The 16840-nt window shown below is 44.7% G+C and overlaps 1 protein-coding gene and 1 long non-coding RNA gene across 3 annotated transcripts in view; one reads left to right on the top strand and one right to left on the bottom strand.

Moving 5' to 3' along the window:
• The window catches only part of LOC147022985 (uncharacterized), a 46147-nt gene extending 42149 nt beyond the window's left edge, over positions 1–3998 (bottom strand). For both annotated transcript variants that reach the window (XM_085887990.1, XM_085887991.1), the window contains exons 1-2: positions 3918–3998; positions 3505–3645 (exon numbers count right to left, since the gene is read on the bottom strand). In XM_085887990.1, the coding sequence (XP_085744116.1) occupies positions 3505–3645; positions 3918–3978 (202 nt within the window). In that variant the 5' untranslated portion in view covers positions 3979–3998. The remainder of the gene's footprint in view (positions 1–3504; positions 3646–3917) is intronic.
• A 1141-nt stretch (positions 3999–5139) lies between these two features.
• On the top strand, positions 5140–15157 carry LOC147022984 (uncharacterized). The gene is made up of 2 exons (XR_015059722.1): positions 5140–5741; positions 13734–15157. It is a non-coding gene; the product is annotated as an uncharacterized LOC147022984 (long non-coding RNA).
• Positions 15158–16840: the final 1683 nt, after the last annotated feature.

Genomic DNA, 16840 nt, shown 5'->3' with positions numbered 1-16840 from the left:
CTCAGCAACATCAGTTTGATGAGATGAGAGACAAAGTGATCAGTCACCTCACTCTTCCATGAGCCTTGATATTGCATCAAAAAAAATGAATGGAGTTGTGAATCCAGTTTAGACTTTAAGGGGGAAACCAGATGTGGGTTTTCTGGAATAATGCCATATGGTCTGAAGGGAGGGGAAGGTCTGAGGGACTCCATATGCATGTGGTCTGAAGGACTCCAACCATTTTTACCTCCGCCACCAAACGTGAAGGTGGTTATGTTTTCACCCCTTTCTGTCTGTTTGTCTGTGTACAGGATATCTCAAAAAGTTGCGGACAGATCCGGATGAAATTTTGTGGACAGTTTTGGTGTGTGATAAAGAGGAACTGATTAGATTTTGGTGAAGATCCGGATCTGACAACTAAAAGTTTTAAAGTTATTCTTCACCATTGAGAGATAGGGCTAAACTAACACATAGCACGATATCTCAAAAAGTTGTGCACGGATTCGGATGAAACCTGGTGGACAGGTTGGGTATGTGACCATGACAAATTGATTCGATTTTGGTGAAGATCCAAATCTGGATGCGACTACTAGTATTTTAAAATTGAAAGATCGGGCTCAAAAACGATATATAACATGATATTAAAAAAATGTATTGGGCCTGATATGTTATCGTTGATCAGGCATTACGGGGCGGAGGTATACGCTATTACGCTCTACCGAGTGCCCTTCTAGTGCTGATACTTTTAGCAACTGCAAGCTATGTATGATGACAGGAGATGCTGATATTTTGTCTGAAAATGAGGTAAATACAAAAGCATTATGAGAAATAGAGTTCTAATTATCATAATACATCACTAATCGCACCGGAGTCATATAAACACCTCGAGCAAGAAAGTCCTATGTATCAATTTTTAAAGTCCACGAAAAAACCCCAAAAACAAAGCTATCCTGTCAGGCACCACCGGTGAGAAGTTTGCATGAAAAAGCATAAAATACACGACATGGCCAAAAGTATGCAGACACTCCTAATGAGTGGATTTGGCTATTTCAGGCACATCCATTGCTGACAGGTGTATAAAAATGAAGCACAAAGCCATGCAATCTCCATTAACAAACATTGGCAGGAGAATGGGCCGTACTGAAGAGCTCAATGACTTTCAACGTGGCACCGTCATAGGATGCCAGTTTTCCAACAAGTTAGTTCGTCAATTTTTTACCCTGATAGAGCTGCCCCGGTCAACTGTAAGTGCTGTTATTGTGAAGTGGAAATGTCTTGGAGTAATAACAGCTCAGCCACAAAGTGGTAAGCCACACAAGCTCACCGAATGGGACCGCCAAGTGCTTTAGCACAGAAAAATCGTCTGTTGTCGGTTGCAACACTAACTGAGTTCCAAACTGACTCTGGAAGCAACATCAACACAAACACTGTTCGTTGAGAGCTTCATGAAATGGGTTTCCATGGCTGAGCAGCCACACACAAGCCTAAGATCACCATGCGCAATGCCAAGCGTCGGCTGGAGCGGAGTAAAGCTCACCGCCATTGGACTCTGCAGCAGTGGAAACGCGTTCTCAGAAGTGATAAATCACGCTTCACCATCTGGAAATCCGACGGATCAATCTGTGTTTGGCGAATGCCAGGAGAACGCGACCTGTCCGAATGTTTTGTCTGACCTGTCCGACCTGTAAAGTTTTGTGGAGGAAGAATAATGGTCTGGGGCTGTTCTTCGTGGTTTGGGCGAGGCCCCTTAGTTCCAGTGAAGGGAAATCTTAATGCTACAGCATACAATGACATTCCAAACGATTCTGTGCCTCCAACTTTGTGGCAACAGTTTGGGGAAGGCCCTTTCTCGTTTCAGCATGACTATGCCCCTGTGCACAAAGCGAGATCCATACAGAAATGGTTTGTAGAGATCGGTGTGGAAGAACTTGACCGGCCTGCACAGAGCCCTGACCTCAACCCCATCGAACACCTTTGGGATGAATTGGAACGCCGACTGCGAGCCAGATCGAATTGCCCAACATCAGTGCCCGACCTTATGAATGCTCTTGTGTCTGAATGGAAGCAAATCCCCGCAGCAATGTTCCAACACCCAGTGGAAAGTCTTCCCAGAAGAGTGGAGGTTGTTACAGCAGAAAAAGGAGAGGGGGGGGGAACTCCATATTAATTCCCATGATTTTGGAATGAGATGTTGGATGAGCAGGTGTCCACATACTTTTGGCCATGTAATGTAGGTAAAGGCACTTGGGGTTTTTGTCCACAATGTTTGCAGATTTAATAAATCGACCACCACAAAGACGGCATGGACGACCACCATCACCAATCATTTGTGGCTTATTATATGGATATGAATAAATACTTAAACTACCATAGTCAAATATTGTGTACAAATATCTTGTGAGTTGTACTTCTAAAAAGAAAGAAAAAGAAAAGAAGTAAAGTACGATGGTTTCATTGTCCCTCTGCTGTGATCCAGGGTGCAGTCTCAACCATGAATTGATTGAAAGTTGCACTTGTTAAAGTTAAACAAATGAGAGCAGTCAGTCAAGAGAAAACGATGCCTGCCATGATGATTAATCCCATTATCTCAGGTATAAATAAAAAATTAAAGCATGCCTTAATACATCATAATTATACACCACACACTACTTACTAAACAGTGTGGTGTTTCCAAAGCATTTATTGGCTAGGATTACAATCGTCGGCTGGACGCCACACCGATGCAGGAATGCTGACAGAGTGTGCAGAGATTTAGAATTTAGCCAGGGTGCCAGTGATAAGTCGCCTTCTCTTTGTGAAGGACACCGTGGGATCCGTAACATCAACCAACTAATGCCGGCAGACTGGACGCCCAGGTAAACGTCCATCTGAGAGACGGTACACAGATGGCTCCTCATTCTGCTTGCGAAGCACCACAGTGACAGTTCATAGCTGAATCGAGATTCAAACAAAGGCCAGACAGCTCAGAGGTGAATATACATACATCAAAGCTATTTTGCCAGTCCTATGCCTTAATAACTCCAAAAAAAAAACAAGACTCCCAAATGATTTTTTTGAGGTACCATACTCTTTACAGACCGTTGGTGCTGATGAGGCAGTTTCTTGGCAAGGGCTATATGGGGTGGTTTGCCATTGCTTTTCCAGCATCGGTTGTCTGTGCTCTATTCTATTTTAAATACTGAGGGTCAAGCAAGAAAGCAACACATTCCATTCTTCAAGTCTTTGGTCTGACTCATTCAGGGTTCAAAACACCAACCTCTCAGACGAAAGCAGACACTCTAACCATTACGCCACCGAATCTGATATTCCAGAATGACAAAAATCCAGAATGACAACACCAATCTATAAACTATTGCAACAAGTGAAGGCATTTCTAAAATAAATAGAAGAAAAACAATTGTAGCTGCTTTATTGCATTGAGCTGTATACAATAGTCAAACAAAATTAAAATATAATACAACCATTATGGCGAATACAACTAAAACATTATGTCAGTAATGCAAGGTCTCCACATAGTCCTACCTATTCGAGTCTTTTTGTTCAAAGGGGTGACCTCCCAGTATAAACTTTTGTTTGTGTTGGGAATCCAGGGATCAATAACACATCGTAGCAGAATCGAGTCTTTCACCTGATTAGCCACAATTTGAGACTCCGTGACCTGAGCTGCAGGGGCACACAACATCAGTTATTCAACCGCTTTATCAAGCACATGTATCTTAAACTAGTTTCACTCCAATAGTTGATTTTATGTCCACCTATTGATCTATTAAATATGAACAATTTCACCCAATCAATAAAACCATAAATTACATCAATCTCTGAACGTACACAAAACAGATGAGCTTTGTCCCACCGTTCAAATAACTTTGTTCCTGTTAAGGAAGTTTTAAATAATAATGTAAACCGTCGTAACCCTCAAGTTTAAAGTTACTTACACTGTGCACTGCGTAAGATAATGGCTGTAAAAGCCACAAGAAGATACAACAAAGCCATCATGGCATGATTCAGGTCTGACAAACCTGGAATGTTTTTGAAGGGTGATAAAAATTAGCCAAAATCCCAACTAGGCACCGCCTACTCATTAACATATCAAGAACCACCTCTTTATGACCACATGATTATTCAAGCCTTGCCAATCACACCTGGCACTTCCCAGTCAACATCGCTTTGTCTTCCGAAACGTCATGTGTTGAAGACAAATGTAAGAACGTGGAAGGTTAAGCCAAAATCCGAGGATCTTCGTTCTGTTTTCCTGTGTTTTCCCCAAGTCGTAATTACCCACTAATATTTCACCCAATCACATTGTTCACCGAAAGTATAAGATTTGCAAAATATTAATTCAAGATGTTCTTTATGAAGAAATATTCACCAAAGAACTGCTTGTTGAGAATGTTTTGTCATCTGGAGTAGCAACCAATTATTTTCCTTCTCAAATGTGTAAAAACAATCGAATACTTACAAGTTAACAACATGATAATACTTCCATTCCAAATCAGCACAATTCCAATCTAACTTGAAGGACAATTTATTTCAATGGTTTCAGCAAGCAATGGACAACTTCAATATATCAGAGGGGTCATGTCCATTGTTATTCATACATGGACGTGCTTGGGTATCCAGAAACCATGTAATGTTTGCTCACAAAAGGTGTATTTATTTATTTACTTGCAAATAACAACCCGTCTCTTCGCTAACGCTCAATAACGTGTGTGTGTGTGTGTGTGCGTGCGTGCGTGCGTGCGTGCGTGCGTGCGTGCGTGCGTGCGTGCGTGTAGGGGGGGGATTTTAAAAATAATTTCATGTGATGTACTAAGAGTGTCATCTGTTGATCACATATTAATGGAAAAAAGAGAAAAGTGAGAATTGGAAGGTAGGGTAGTGTGTCGGCAGAAATACAGTACATACATATATTGTTATGGTTTTGGAAACTTACGCCAAGGGGGAGAGCATACATGGACGGGCAGGAGACCCGAGGATGAGTTATTTCATTAGTCTTTGTGTAGACAGTCCTTGATCCCTTGTAAAAGGGTTGTTTAGTTGGGGTGGGAGGGGGAGGTTGAGCATACCTTGGTTAGTTTGTATTTACCCAGAGTGATGTCTTCCTCCACCCCCACCCCCTACTCCTTTCAATCTTTCTTCCTTCACCCCCAGGTCAGGTCAGGAATGGGAGCATGCGCCAGAGCAGTGCGTCGCTGTGTTCATTTTCTGCCGACACTCCAGGAGCCTCCGTCTGGCCATCCCCCAGGCAAATGCCTGGCCCATCCCCATCCCCTTGAGATGCTGATCAACCTGCAGCAACCACGAGGCATGTGGTCGGTCCATTGGCCTCCTCCACTCACGAGGCTCCCTCTTCTGAGAGAATCTGGTGAGCAGGATCAGAGTCAGGAAAATGAGCCACTTGTCCATGCAGCCGCAGCTGACGCTCACGGACTATGCAAGTAACAAATCTCATTTGATTCTCTCAGCAACCGCTTGTTGGACACAAAGTCCGACCAGCGATAGTCAGGTATTCTCTGAAGAGACCGAGTACCAAAGGAATTAAGTCGCCATCTTAGATCCCTGGTGAGAGTCCAAGTCTCACATCCATCGAGCGAGACTGGAAGCACCAAGGACCTGAAGACACGGACTTTCATCCTCCTGCACAGGTACCAGCAGTGCCACACCCGATGATCCTGTGACTCCATGACTTCCCAGGCCCGACCCAGACGTCTATTGACCTCCAGCTCACAGCCAACAGAGACATCAATATCACTGCCAAGGTAAGTGAATCTCTCCAGGACCTCAACATCTTCATCACAAACAGGCACAGACAAGTTTTTTTTACGGACAAGACAAGTACAGTTTTATGCCTCAGCTCCCTGAACAGCTCAGCTCTGCCATTCAGCCTGGCCCTGCAACTCTGGTCAATGGTATCCAGTGTCTCTTAAGACAAAATTCTTCTTCGCCCTTCAGTGAGTTCAAAGACATCCACCAGCAACATCAAGGACAGTGGTCTTGAAGGCACTCCACAACTACTCAGGATTCCCAAAAGCACCCAGACCCCCCAAATCTAGCTGCAACTTCAGAGTTGCTACAACAAGCCTGCGGTCGGTATTGAGGAACTAAGCACTCCGGTAGACATTGCAGTTCTGGATCATCCTCCAGCGACCATCAAGTAGCACATGGTCAATCTCCTTTGCCACACCACCAGCATTGGAATACCACGTCCAGCGATGAGCCTGTGGGCACTGAAACCATGAACCAGCCACCCTAAATCCATGACTTCTTACAAAGTCAAGGAACTTAGTGCTATTCTGGTTCACAGTTCCAGACCCATGGGGACCAATACATGTCTCATAACCATCCCTATCAGTTCCAGTTGATGCATTGAAATCCCCCAAGTATAGAAGAGTATCTCGTCTGGGGCACTGATCAACCACAAACTCGAGCATGGCATAGAATGCGTCCTTCACGGTGAGATCACTCGCCTCAGTCGGAGCATATACAGAGACGAGGGAAATGACGCCCAAGGAGTGACGAATCCATAGTCTTATAACATGCTCATTGACTGGTGTGACCTCAATTATCATTAGTGTCCGCTTATTGGACTTAGCTACAGCAACTCCTGGAGCATGGTAACCATTAGAGTGACCAGACCAATAGTATATGTAACCACCCACCATTATCTCACCACTATCCGGTGTCCGAACATCAGAGAGTGCTGCAATACCAATGTCCAAACGCTTGAGCTCAGATGATAACAGAGACAGGTGATCATCCTCTCTTAGGGATTTTTTTTTTGTATACCTTGGTCGAGGCTCGTATGAGAGCTAACACACAACTCACAGCAAGGAGGCATGAGACAAGAGGGGTGGGAGTGGAAGGGACAAAACAGTGGGGAACAGACACATTAGGTGAACTGTGGAAGGGAGAGGGATGGGGATGGGACGGGGAACATGGCGAAGAGAAGATGGACATTACAGGGACTTTCAGGAAGGAAAGCAGGGGAATGGAAGGAAGTGGGCTTGGGTGGATTATCGGGGGTAGAAAAGATCGAGGATTTGGATGGGGGAAGATAAGAGGTGGTGGTGAACAGCTGTTTTGAAAGCCTGGAGGGAAGAATGGGAAAGAATAGAGTGAGGAAGTTTATTCCAAAGGCGGGAAAAAAGAGGAATGAAAGAGTGAAGATGAGCAGTGATTCGTGATTTTGGTAGTTTTACCAGAAGGGGGTTGTTGGCGGACCTTGAGCGCCCTGTGGAAATGTGGTGGGGACAAATTGCAGAGAGAGCAGGGGGGGCATGGCTGAAGAGGAGTCGGTAGAAGACAGAAAGACCACCGACCAACCTGCGGTGATTGAGTGAGAGGCCCAAAGACTCAGCTTCATTGCGGGAGATGCCGATGATCTTAAATGCCCTGGTTTCGACCGCATGAAGCCGAGAAAGGTGGGAGGCAGGAGCACCAGCCCAGAGGGGAGAGCAGTACTCCATCAGGCTACGGACAAAAGCTTTGTAAGTGGTCAAGAGCTCAAGAGGGCTGAGGAAGGACTTTGCACGACGGAGGATTCCCAGTCGGCGACTGGCTTTTGAGGCGAGGTTGGAAATGTGACTTTCCCAGGAAAGGTCATGGCAGATAGTGAGACCCAGAAGCTTGAAAGAAAAGACTTCTTCCAGAGGATTGTTGAGAAAGTGGATGGGGGGGGGTTCTAAACGGTCCTTTCGAAGAGACATAGTGAGAGTGTGAGATTTGTCTGGATTGAAAGACATGTTCCACGTGTTGGACCAGTTTGTGATTTTATCCAGATCTGCAGTGAGCGAAGAAGCTGCTGCTTGCCGGTCTGAGGGATGACAGATGGTACGGCAGAGGGTGGAATCGTCGGCAAAGAGAAATAGAGGATTTTCCAGAGAGTCCGAGAGATCATTGATGAAAACCAGAAAAAGAACAGGGCCCAGAACGCTACCTTGAGGAACTCCAGCCTGCACAGGAAGAGGGGATGAAAGAACTCCATTTAGGGCCACACGTTGACTGCGACAGGAGAGGAAGTCTGCGAGCCATGAGTGGAGATGGCCTTGGATACCATGGGAAGAGAGGTTGGTAAGTAGTGCAGGGTGCCAGACTGTGTCAAAAGCACGTGATATGTCCAGGGATATGGCTCGGATTTCCTGTCTGGCATTGAGGACCTCCATCCATTGATGGGAGAGCAGAAGCAGTATATCCAGGGTAGAGTGACCTTGTCTGAAACCAAATTGATGATTGGAAATCAAGCCATTGGAGAAGAGGAAGGATTTCATGTCTGAAGCGATGATGGATTCCATAACCTTGCTGATGATTGGGAGAAGGCTGATTGGTCTGTAGTTGCAGGGATCTGTTTTTGCACCTTTTTTATGCAGGGCAGTGATGTTAGCAGATTTCCAAGCAGATGGCAGATGACCTTGGGCAAATGAGAGGGTGAATAGAACAGAGAGAGGGTGAGCAAGAGCAGAAGAGCAGGCTTTGAGGACACGTGGGCTGATGCCGTCTGGACCGGTTGCAGAATCTGACTCGAGGTTTGAAAGCAAGCTCTCCATACCACTTTGTCAGAAGAAAAAGATACAGAGTCCAGGGACAGTTGGGTGTGACTGGGTAAAGTGGGTAGAGATAGTGATGGGTTTAGGACACAATATTTAGCTGCAAACACCGAGTTTAGACATTCAGCTTTATCACGTGTGGAATTAGCAGTGCGGCCATTTGAGGTAAGGGAGGGGATGGAGGGGGAACATACACCAGAAACAGATTTGATTAAATGCCACCAGGATTTTGAGGAGGGAGAGAGGTTTGAGAGTTCAGACTTGAGATGAGAAAGATGTTGTTTTCTGGCTCTCCTGAGGGTAGATACACACTTGTTCCGAGCTTTGTGGAAAGAACTGAGATTGCTCTCAGGTGGGTTTGCTTTCCATGAGGCAAAGGCAAGTTGTTTCAGGAAAACTGCCTCGCCACAAGCTTCAGTAAACCAAGGGCGGGAGGAAGGGTAGGACAACTGAACACAAGAGGGGATAAATCTGTGCATGAGGGAGAGCAAGTTTCTTTGAAAGAATTCCCAGGATGAGTTGATGTTTGAGAAAGTAGTGATAGGAGACCAGTCTGTAAGTTTGATGGCTGCTCGGAGACCCTGCCAGTCGGCTTGAGTGAAATGCCAGACTCGACGGCGGTGAAGTGGTTCTCTGATAACAGCCAGAGAGATGTCCACTTTAACAAGGACGTGGTCAGAAGAACCAATTTGAGCGAAGGAAGAGCAGCAGATATTGTCTGGGAAATTTGTCAGAATCAGATCCAGAAGAGATGGAGTACCATTGGTTGAGATCCGGGTCGGGAAGTTGACCGATTGAGTCAGTCCCAATGAGTCACAGAAAGCTTTTGCAGAGCTGCCATGGCAGGTGAGAGAGGTACCCACACCTAGCCAACTGGCGTGATGACAATTGAAGTCACCACATAAGAGGAAGAGAGAGTTTGGATGAGAAGCTAGAAGATGGTCCATGTTTTCGGATAGTGAGGTGTAGATGGAGTCATCACTGTTCGGTGGACGGTACAGTACACATATAAACATGAGGTGGGAGTGGAGGGGAAGCCGAAGCCAGAGGTATTCCTGGGGGTGTGGGGGAGTGAGAGCAGTGCATGGAGAGTGAGGAATAGAGTCTTTGATGAAGAGAGCAACACCTCCACCAGGACGAGGCTCAGGTCTGTCATACCGTAAGAGGGAGTAACCGGGGAGAGATACTTGGGAGTCAGACACGTCTTGGGAGAGGAAAGTTTCTGTTAGGCAGATAATATCTGGTTTGTCAGTGGCAACCTGTATGGAAAGATCTGAAAGGTTTGAGCGAAGGCCCCGGATATTTGAGGTCCACACTTTTAATGAAGAGGTAGGGGAGGAGGCTTTTGGTGCAGGAGGGGGAGGGTAGGACAAGGGACGAGGGGGGGGAGGTAAGGAGGGTTGTTGAAAGAGTGTGGGGTATTGCAGAATAGCGAGGGGAGGGGGCCGAATGAGGAAGAGAAAAGGCTCTGTGGTGCTGGGAGAGAGGGGGGACAAGAGACAAGGAAGAAGGCGGTTGAGGATTTGAGGAGGTGGAGTGAAGAGATGGAGGTGAGAGCGCAGTGGAGGGAGGCAGCTTGGTGGATGAGAGGGGGGGGCAACTTTGAGAAGGATGAGTGAGGGGGATGAAAGGTGGGAGAAAGGTGAGGGGGGAATTTTTGAGAGAGGTGAGAGGGAGGCTTGGAGGGAGAAGAGTGCGATGGCTGCTTTGAGAGTGAGAGTGAGGGGTGAGGGGGGTGAGTTGGCACTGAAGTTGGAAAAAAAAGAATGTTTGATGGAAAGCGAGCATCCATGGCAAACTGTGGTTTTTAAAAGTTTTAGGTCAGAGATGCGATTTAACACAATTCTTGATGGATGCAATGAAGGCGAATTCAGAGAATGGAGAGAAGAAGCGCTGTAATAGTTGGATTTTTTAGACAAGGAATGAAGGAGAGGTCGAAATGAGAGTAGTCTGTTAAAATAGCAGAAGAGTAGTGCATTGTGAAACAGTAAAGAGTACCACATGTGTGAGAGAGGAAGATGAAGCATTATAAGATCGTTTTTGTTGTTAATATTAATGTTTGAGAGAGTTCAACAGATTAGGTCATGGAAGTGTAGAAAAAAAAAAATCGAGGAAGAAGACAAGGAGGAAGTCAAGAGGAAGAAGAAGAAGCAGAATCGGGAGAAGGTGAGAGTGTTGTTGTTGTTGTTGGGTATATATTTATTTATTTATTTATTTATTTCTTTGAGATAAGAAAGATTCGTTGGGAGAATGGGGGATGTTTGGAAAGTGGGGAGGATGAAAATTGAAGGTAATGGGGAGGATAGAAATTGAAGGTAATGGGGAGAAAAAACAAACAAAAAAAAAACGATCGAACACCGAGTGGAACCGGTAGGCCTCAAACCTAGGCCAAGGCCTAGGCCTCAAACACCAGGTAAGAACGTCGACAAAAATACTCACAAAATAGCACCATTTTTGAAACAAAACCGAACTAGGAACACACAGTAACATGTAGGTGAGAAAATTAAACAGTTAAAACGGGACAAATAACAACCGGAAACTTAACTTTGAGAACGTCAGCAGGGAGCCCCGAAGGAGACCTCTCGTCGCTCCAAAACCAAAACCGGAAGTCCAGGGATAGGATATTCCAGTCACCCACCAGAAGGGACTGCCTCAGGTTAACCCAAGGAGACCACTGTCTGGTGGACGACACCTCAGCACCACCCCGACACCCACTACTGCAATCTGACCCAAGAAGGTTACCCTGTGGTTTTCCTTCTTTATCAAAGACTTGGGGTCCCGAAGGCTTTGCCCCAATTCCATCATCCAGTAAGCTGCCCTGCAGAGGGCAGCTGCATAGGAGGTACTCCCACAGAGTGGGTTTTCAGATTCCATTTTGCTTTTGGTATGTTTTGTGGACTGAAGGGTTTTACTGTGTCCATAGTGCAAATCCTGCCACCAACCTAATAAAAAGTAACCCAACTGCAGGCAGATGTCTGCAGTCACAGTTGGGCACTAGATATGGATGGCCATTGGCTCACAAGGAGCTCCTCGCCCTTTGACAGGTTTTGTTTTTAATCCTGCTGGGTGTCCAGATCCAAACACCCTCCTCACCAGTCAACCTGGTGGGGGAGACGGTTTAGTCGCCGATAATCCGACCATGAAACAGGTTAGTACAGGTTTACATGGTACCTGTGGCAAGTCACAGATCTAATCTGGCCTGACCTGATAACCTTCACCCCCATCCATCCGTTTATCCTCCCCCTCTGTTCCTCTCAACAATCATTCTTGGGCAGACACAGACCGGGGTGAAAACATAACCTGCGTCCACCTTCGGTGAGTGAGGTAAAAATCATATGGCTGCCATGTTGGTGCTTCCTGCTATGCAAAGCCAAATACATCTTCGGAGCTGTGATGCCCTCCCTACAAGTTTTCCCTTCAGTATAAAATGACCAAAGCAATAGTTAAAAGGATTTTGAGCCGATAGGCATCACAGACCTTGTAAAGATAGCCCCCAGTGATAAAGGCAGTAGTCTGTTGTTCATACTCTGCTCAAATAACTATATCATTCTCTCAAGCAGGATTTTACCGCAGGGGTTATACAGGTCCTTGCTGTTATTTCCAACTATTTTCTCTTAAATGACTCGACTACAGACCATAAAACCCATGCCATTATAAAGGCCTTTGTTTGAGGACTTATGGGAATCTGGGAATGTTTCACATTGAGAAATAAAGCATCCATCATTATTTGCTTTTAACAATGTGTGTGTGTGTGTGTGTGTGTGTGTGTGTGTGTGTGTATATATATATATATATATATATATATATATATATATATATATATATATATATATATATATATATATATATATATATATATATATATATATATATATATATATATTTTTTTTTTTCAGGAAAATAATAATTGGTTCCAGGTGTCATGGTCACTTGACAGCTGCAATTCCACAGGGTTTCTGCATATCATGCCTGGTGTTGGCTTAAAGGTTAGGGTGGTGGGCTTAAAGGTTAGGGTGGTCCTGAGTTCAAATCCTGCTCAGCTGTTGAATTAATACCAGATGGGGTTTACTCGACCTGCCATCCTTCCGAGCTTGGCAAAATGAGTGCCAGCATGCTGGTATACTGTGTCGGAGTAGCAACCTGTCCAGGATTGTGCCCAATAGCCAAGGAGACTGCTCAGCAGCACCAACGCTCTGCACAGAGTGTGGTCCCAATCTCCTCCTCTCCTACATATCTCATAGGATTGTGAGTATGACAGGCGACCGTGATGGGCCATGACATGTCGATGCTGTTTCAATCACAGTTTGTAACGTCAGTAATTGCATGATCAGGGAGGGGGAAAACATTAAATATTCCACTGTTGTGATGTGGGAATGCCCATTTGCTTTTATGAGTAGTGGGAATGTGGGGAGGGGAGAATAGAGTTGGCGTTTGAGGGTGAGATAGAGCAAATATGGGACAGAGTTAGAAGGGAAGGTTGAGGCTTTGGGGTGGGGTGAACACTTTCTGTGGGGTGGGGGGAAGGGGAGGTGGGGAGGGAGTTTTAAGGCTTGGAGTGGGGAGGGGATTGACGATTTAGGGTTATGAGGGGAGCACCTGGAGTTGAGGATGGAGGATGGGAGAGCAAAGATGGAGTAGAGATGGGTGGGAGAGGTTGAAGCTTTGGGGGGGGGGAGGGGTGAGGACTTTGGGTTTGTGAGGGGAGGGGAGAGTTGAGGACTTGAAGTCACATTTTACATTGTGTGGATGCTCCACAGGTGCCTTCCAGTTCATTATAAAAGCACGATACAATGACTGACAACAAATGGTTCAGAATAGGATTAACTTAACATCACAAGTTGCATGTACTTTCGATTATTATTTTAGGGAACCTCACACAGTTATTATAAGCTTTGTGGGAACGGTGGCAGCCTGGTGGTAGGGATATCGTATTGGCATTGCAGAAGTTGTGGGTTCAAATATGGCTGAATGTAGTAGTTTTATGGATCTTGATTCTAAGCTTCTGGGAACCAAGCTGATCAAAAGGAGATTATACCATATAAGTTTTGTATGGACAGTAAACAAGGGACTTATTCCTGATGGTCAAGGGTTTGCTAATCTTCATACCGTCTGGTTTGTTTTCATGATTGACCAGGCGATGCCTGTTTACACTTCCCGGTTGACTCTTCAAACACATTCCTCCTAATAATCTTTGTGGTTTTTTTGCAGTTTCTTTAAAAGAAACCTGAAATGAAGGCGCAATTTTCTTTCGTCGCGTGGATTATCATAACCTCTGTCAAATCCCTTTGAAGGGATGGCCATTATCATCACCAGGAGAGAATTCAACTTTTCCACCACTCGCCTCACCCATCGCTTCCTGAAGCAATGATTGTTCTTCGTTTTTTATGTTTGTTCAATTTCATGAACTACATGGTAGGTATTTATATGTTGTGCTAAACTTTTGACTTTTGTATTGCAAGTTTGATTTGTAAAAACAAGTACACAACAGCAAAGTCCCCATCCGAGTCCACCATGAGTCTCACCCTCAAACGCCTTCCACAAAACGACACCCACTGAGAGGAAGGGAGAAAACGTGAAGCAAAAAAAAAAACAAACAAAAGAAAGTCTTTGCAGAGTTAGCGAGGACGTGGAAGGATGTGCTATTCACCATGAATAAATTTACAGAAAATCTCCCTCGGGAGGATTGCTTTCAACGCATTGTTTCACAATGCTAGCTACTTAATGTACGAGTAGCATTGTGCATTATAATGCATGAACAAAGACACCTAATTACATGAGTGGGATTGAGGCTTTAATGTCCTTGTAGCAACTTGAGATTCATACTAAAATGCTACCTATGTCAAAGGAGAGCACTTCCCAAAATCACCCAAAATGAGGAAAGAAAAAACGAATTCAAAGGATACTCTGCTTGCATGGTATTAAAACATGGAGACTTGTTTTATTTCCACCTCCTGTTACATTTTCACAGGTCTGCCTTTTATTTAAAAAAAATGGCAGCCTCAAAATCCCATCTTCCTCAGGAAGTTGCAAGCAGGTTCCAGAGATCTTCACCCAGACTGTCAACCAATTATAGATGGTAATATGACCAGTTGAGATACCATTTGGAAGTTAAAACATAATTGCCATGTGCATCTCCTTCAGGGTAATGATCTACGAGTCCCATTTGCACTCTCCAATTGCCTTTAGACCATCCCTGCTTTTTCCTGTGGTTGGCCACATTGAGGCCTGCATGACATGGTTTCTTGGATATCATGAAAACAACTCCTGCACCAATTGGCAGTTGAGCACTCCATCTTCTCAAAAAAAAAAAGTTCTTCAGGTTTTGTTCATTCCATCGCAACTGTCACAACCAACATTCCATGTCCTTTACCCTGTTGACACACTAAAGGTGCCTTAAGGTGCCCAAGTACAAATAAAATCGGTCCATACATGTCCGAGATATGGTTGCAGATGCGCGCACGCGCGCGCGCGCACACACACACACACACACACACACACACACACACACACACACACACACACACACACACACACACACACACACACACACACACACACACACACACACACACACACACACACACACACACACACACACACACACACACACACACACACACACACACACACAAGCCCCTATTTCGGACTAAGTCCAACGGGGGCTAATAAAGTTTTAAAGGCATATAAATAAAATTTATTCCACATTTTACTACCATTTATCCAAGTGTCTGTTCCATCATCCTATCTAACACGTTACATTAGTTCTTCATGCCTGTTGTTTGTGTTCTTTATAACATCTTTAAAAAGAGTAAATTTCCTGTTTGGAATCATTTTCAATTTTGTTTGACTGCCAGGCAGGCAGACAGAGTAAAAATACTATCTCCTTCTCTCTGTACATGCATGATCGGGACAAATTCAAACCCAGAGTATGATAAAACGAGAAACTTGCCTTCCTTGTCATGTTCTGATTAGTGGTCAAAATATAAGATTCAATTTAAAGTTGTTCTTCGATCATAAACTGACAAGACGGATGGACGGACAGACATTAATGCTTCAGTCACATTTGGCTCGGCGGCCGTAGGGTCTAAAAAAATCTACGGCCACTAGCAATTATAGGGCAGCCGCAGTATTTCCACGGTCACACAATTTAGCAGTCACATATGTTTTTATTTTTTGGGTAACCGCACGGGGTATTTAGAAATTGTGGAGACCGAAAACGTGGGGGTGACGTAGGGTCTTTGATTTGATGTCGCACGGTGACCTTAGGGCATCCCTGCGGCAGCCATAGAATTTTCAAGGCAGACGCAAGGTAGCCTCAAGGTGACTGCAGGGGGGCCCTAAGGCGAACATGGAAATAGTGCGGCCACCGTAATTTTTTGGAGGTTGGCAAAATTAATTTTTGATTGATAAGGGCCTACGAATAACGCAAGCCCACTGTACGCCCTAAGTACGGTTGACGTGGAACACATCTACATCATGGCTACGGCTTGTCGAATTGCAAAAAGTTATAACTCCGCGCTTTAATTCCACGGAGACCCCTACGGCCTGTAAAAGATAACCATACGGCATAGGGCCACCCTGAGGCCACCTCAGAAACTCTGCGGCCGCTGCACGTTTCTGTCAATTCGGGGGGGGGGGTACGGCCGCCGTATCCTAGCCGTAGAGCAAATGTGACTCATGCTTAACCAATTGCTTAACCTTGCTTTTGGCTTGGCGTGCGTGGGGTAAAAAAAAACAACAAACAAAAAAACTGGAGAAAAAAAATATTGCTAAATATTTCTCACACTGAAACAAAAGTAATGACAAGTAGCGGAAGATTCAAAGTACGTACCCTGCTCCCATGCCAAATAATTAAATAACAAATCCTCCAGCATGACATCTTCAGGGCACCTTTGGTGCCCAGAAATGCTGCCTTGCACCACATGGAGTCAGAATTGGGAGAGAGCGGTGTACAATAATTGATTAATTGCATAATTAAAATAAATAATAACTATAAAATAATTAATTTCTCAATCAATGGGCTAATAATATACCTAAACCACCACTGTTTCATCCGAATCTGTAACTTTTTGAAAAAAGTCATTCACGAAAAATAATTAATTAATCAATCAATCAATCAATCAATAAATGAACCAATGTTACCTCCAGGGTGACCAGTATCTTGCCAAAATGTGAACATGACTGACTTATTTAAGGTCACACTGAGGTGAACAGAACTGCTATCCACTCGGAGCGACAACTTGAGGAATATCTGCCTACGAGAGATTCCGATGATAATCGTTTTACAGAGTGACCATGAACAATATGTGTTTGCC

This window comes from Eptatretus burgeri, chromosome 7 (genome assembly GCF_056783735.1).
Source record: "Eptatretus burgeri isolate ZD-2024b chromosome 7, Ebu_testis_v1, whole genome shotgun sequence".
NCBI classification, from domain to species: Eukaryota; Metazoa; Chordata; class Myxini; order Myxiniformes; family Myxinidae; genus Eptatretus; species Eptatretus burgeri.
The sequence above is the reverse complement of the archived record's forward strand: the minus strand, read 5'-3'. Positions and strand labels throughout refer to the sequence as shown.